Source organism: Trachymyrmex cornetzi, unplaced genomic scaffold (assembly GCF_001594075.2).
Source record: "Trachymyrmex cornetzi isolate Tcor2-1 unplaced genomic scaffold, Tcor1.1 scaffold229, whole genome shotgun sequence".
NCBI lineage: Eukaryota > Metazoa > Arthropoda > Insecta > Hymenoptera > Formicidae > Trachymyrmex > Trachymyrmex cornetzi.
Window position 1 is genome coordinate 58675 of NW_017296945.1, and position 3636 is coordinate 62310.

The 3636-nt window shown below is 34.1% G+C and overlaps 1 protein-coding gene across 1 annotated transcript in view; it reads left to right on the forward strand.

The window, feature by feature from the left end:
- LOC108760604 (chymotrypsin-like elastase family member 2A) overlaps window positions 1-3636 on the forward strand; it is a 4893-nt gene continuing 1257 nt past the window's right edge. The window contains exons 1-4 of the mRNA XM_018506646.1: window positions 1-280; window positions 1729-1972; window positions 2745-2890; window positions 3094-3365. Of these exons, the coding sequence (XP_018362148.1) occupies window positions 184-280; window positions 1729-1972; window positions 2745-2890; window positions 3094-3365 (759 nt within the window). The 5' untranslated portion in view covers window positions 1-183. The remainder of the gene's footprint in view (window positions 281-1728; window positions 1973-2744; window positions 2891-3093; window positions 3366-3636) is intronic.

A 3636-nucleotide genomic window follows, 5' to 3' on the forward strand; every position in this document is an offset into this window, starting at 1 on the left:
TCCCGCACTATTCAACGATCACTTTCTTCGAGATCGCTTCGTACCGAAGGATCCGCTCTTCGCGACGCGCTAATCCTACTCGAGGATCGATCGGCGTTGTCGAGGCCAGTCAGGCTATGCAGATCCATAGATCATAGTGATCGGTGTGGTGATCCAGCGCGGATATTCTTGATTTCGCTGGTAATGTATCGTATTCGTGGTGATTTGCTCGTCCTGCTGGTGATCATTCTCGCAGAGGCCCAGTGTGCCATGATAAGAATCATCCGGGAAGATCATTTTAGTAAGTAATTCCTCGACGTTGCAATTTTCCTTAAAATTTTACCAGGAATGTTTCTTTTCTTCCGTGTAATAGTAACGTCACAGAGAAATAAAAGAAAACTCTATTAATTAAACATACTTAATATCTTCAAAAGCGTTATTTTTTCAAGATTTTTAAATTTGTCTTGATAATACTTGAATAATTACATCGATTCGATATCCATTTTTGAGCATAATTCTTTATTTAATGATGCGTGCACTTTTAAATGTTTTTGTTTATTTGGTATACTTTTTTTATTTGGTAAGATTCTCTTTATAAAACATTTCTTTTTTTCTTCAGCTTAAAAACAAAAATATCTTAAAGCTTTTAATTAAGATTAAGATTATTGTAATCTTTAAAGCATGTAATTTGCAATTTTTTAAATGTATGTTTATTCTTTAATTTCTCGATTAATCTTATATTTTTACCATTTTATATATTCCAGATTGTAAACGGTATTTTAGTTTTTACAAATTTTCAACACTTATATTTTGATTTGGAATCTTTATTTTTGAAATATTATACGCTTAGATTTTAGATCCTCCTTATACTTCTCGATAACTTTGGATGATTTGCGTGTATTGAGTATTTTGTTGCATTCACATAATTAAAAAAAATACTAAATACATTTCACAAAAAATACTCGTGGAAATCCTAATAATTCTAAAATATCTTTGCAATATCTTATTATAATTATTACGTGTACTTCACTCTTATCTACCGATTACTTATAAATTCTAGATATTTCAAAGTTTTTAACACATCTTGAGTCTTACTGCACCTTTTTAGCAAACTCGGTCATTCGCATTACTGAAAAACTACTAAACATGAAATTATCAAAGTTAAACGTAACGTTACACGAAAACGATTTTGTTTTTGTATCTAAAAATTCAGCTAGATATAGATCTGAAAATAATTTCGTTGGGACATTAAAATATGTTACTTGAAGAATCTCAAACATGATGATAGTGTAAAGAGTCTTGGCATTCTAACAAATAAAATTTTTAACGATTAAATATCCAATAATTATCTGTCACGTTATTTAACCGAATACACCTCTATTATTTCATTGTCAAAGTTGATAATATTATAATAATATTTAGATACTTTAATTATATAAATCCAAGGAACACACAAAATCAAAAGAAAGTTAAAATGACTTTATTTTATGAAAGTTAATTTAACTGTTTATTGATGTTAAGAATCAAAATAAAGTCATTTTAATTTTGGTTGACTTTTGTGTATTCCTTAGAGGAGTAGTTTTTAATGCGTGCATTGTGTAGTGCGAATGACTGAATTCACCATTAAATTTTCCCGAATATTCCTGGTGCCATATTTATACTAATTGCAAGTTCGTATCTCGCTACTAATGATGGAAGCATTAAACAAATACAAGCGGCTTCGGATAACAGAGTGCGGATGTCCAGCAGCATCACAGAGGCAGCCGCGATCGATTGTCTTGCCGAAGGTCCAGCCGAAAAACGGCGTCTCGTTGTCAACGATCACAACCACCACCGGCCGCATCTTCAACGGCAAACCGAGCCGAAGGGGCGCATGGCCTTGGCAGGTGTCCCTTCAGTTATTGCATCCGAAACTGGGCTTTATCGGTCATTGGTGCGGCGGAGTGCTGATTGATCCTAAATGGGTGATAACCGCCGCCCACTGCATTCACAAGTGAGTTCGCTGTTTTTACAGAATGCTTTAGCTGAAAAGTTACTTTGTTCCAATTTTAATTTTACTAAAACTTTAAATTCTTATACGATCCACACAGATAATACAAAATCTCTCTTAAGGCCTGTTTCCAGCAATGTAAGACTGACTTCAGTCTTGAATTTAGTTTTCTCTTCTAATTCTAAGAGTTAGAAAAAGATTAACAGTAAGTTAAACCAAGATTAAAGTTAATCTTACATTGATGGACTAACCCATAACAGAATATATACCCATATTTTTCGATGCTAAAAGAATATATAGATTCTTGAGATTCACTAAAGTATTTACTTTCATTTTATGTTACAAGTTCAAAACTGTGAAAAATAAGATTGTGAAACTTAAAAATTATATTCCAAATTATTACTATTTAAAAACCAGGAAAAATCTCAGAGTCACCAGGACTCATCATATGTCCTAATATTATGAATTAAGATGCCTTGTGTTATATGATTTTGGTCTTGTTTTATGGGAATTCTTCAAGAAAGTTTTCTTAGTTTTTTTACTTATAATTGACTCTATTACTCTTCTATTACTCTTTATTGCTTTGTAAATTTAAACTTAGAAATTGATATTCTTCTTCTCTCTCATTAAACTTTCATTAATTCAACATATTCTTAACTCCAAATTATTAAATGGATACTTATAATTCATATTTAAGCAGATTTTCTGAGTTTATACTGTATTTTTTCGAGTATTTACCTTATGCTTCATATTCTCAAGTGGATATTTACTTCAGCGAACTGTTCAATTTACCCATCGGTGCGCTATGGACGGCGGTGGTCGGCGAATGGGAATTGGACTCAGGAGGACGCGGATCCGCACGCTTGCCCGTCGAGAAAGTGATCCTCCATGAGAGATTCAATAATTACGTGCACGACATAGGTGAGTCCTTGTATCTCTGGAATGCCGATAGTTTGAAGGCCATTCAACAAAACCCAGTTTTATCAACCTAAATTTTATTCAATTTAAATCAAGTCTTTCACTAAATCTACCTGTTTTTCTTATTACCTAAATAAATTCTGAAATTGGAGAAATCTTGCGAGTCATGAGTTTCTAGAGTCCTGAAAGAAATCTTGCTATTACAGCCTTGATGAAACTCGCCAGGCCGGCGCCTTTGTCCAAGGTCGTCCGTACTATCTGCCTTCCTAGTCCCGGACAGGATCTCAGTGAAGGACAATGCGTGACCTCCGGCTGGGGCCGATATGGTCCCTCGCCTTCACTCTCCACTGCTCTTTTGGAGGCCAGTGTCCCGCTTCTAAATCTGGAGGAGTGCCTGCAGGCCTATGGTACCTCGGTACCCATTAGAAAAGGCCACCTCTGCGCTGGTCAGATTGACGGTTCCTCCGGAAGCTGCGTGGTAAATTTTACATCTTTCTAAAAATTAATTCGTAACACACACTTCTCGAAAACGTAGTTACGTCTCTGATTTTCTAAAAAAAATTCTTATAATTCTTTATATAATCATTTTTTTGTTTCTATATAGATTTTCCAGAATTTTATATATACAGGGTGGGCCATCTATTGGTACGTTTTTACAGGGTGGGCCATCTATTGGTACGTTTTTAAAAATGCGATCAAATGAGCATACATTGATATTTTTTATTAATTTTTTTTTTGTTGTGAAGCTA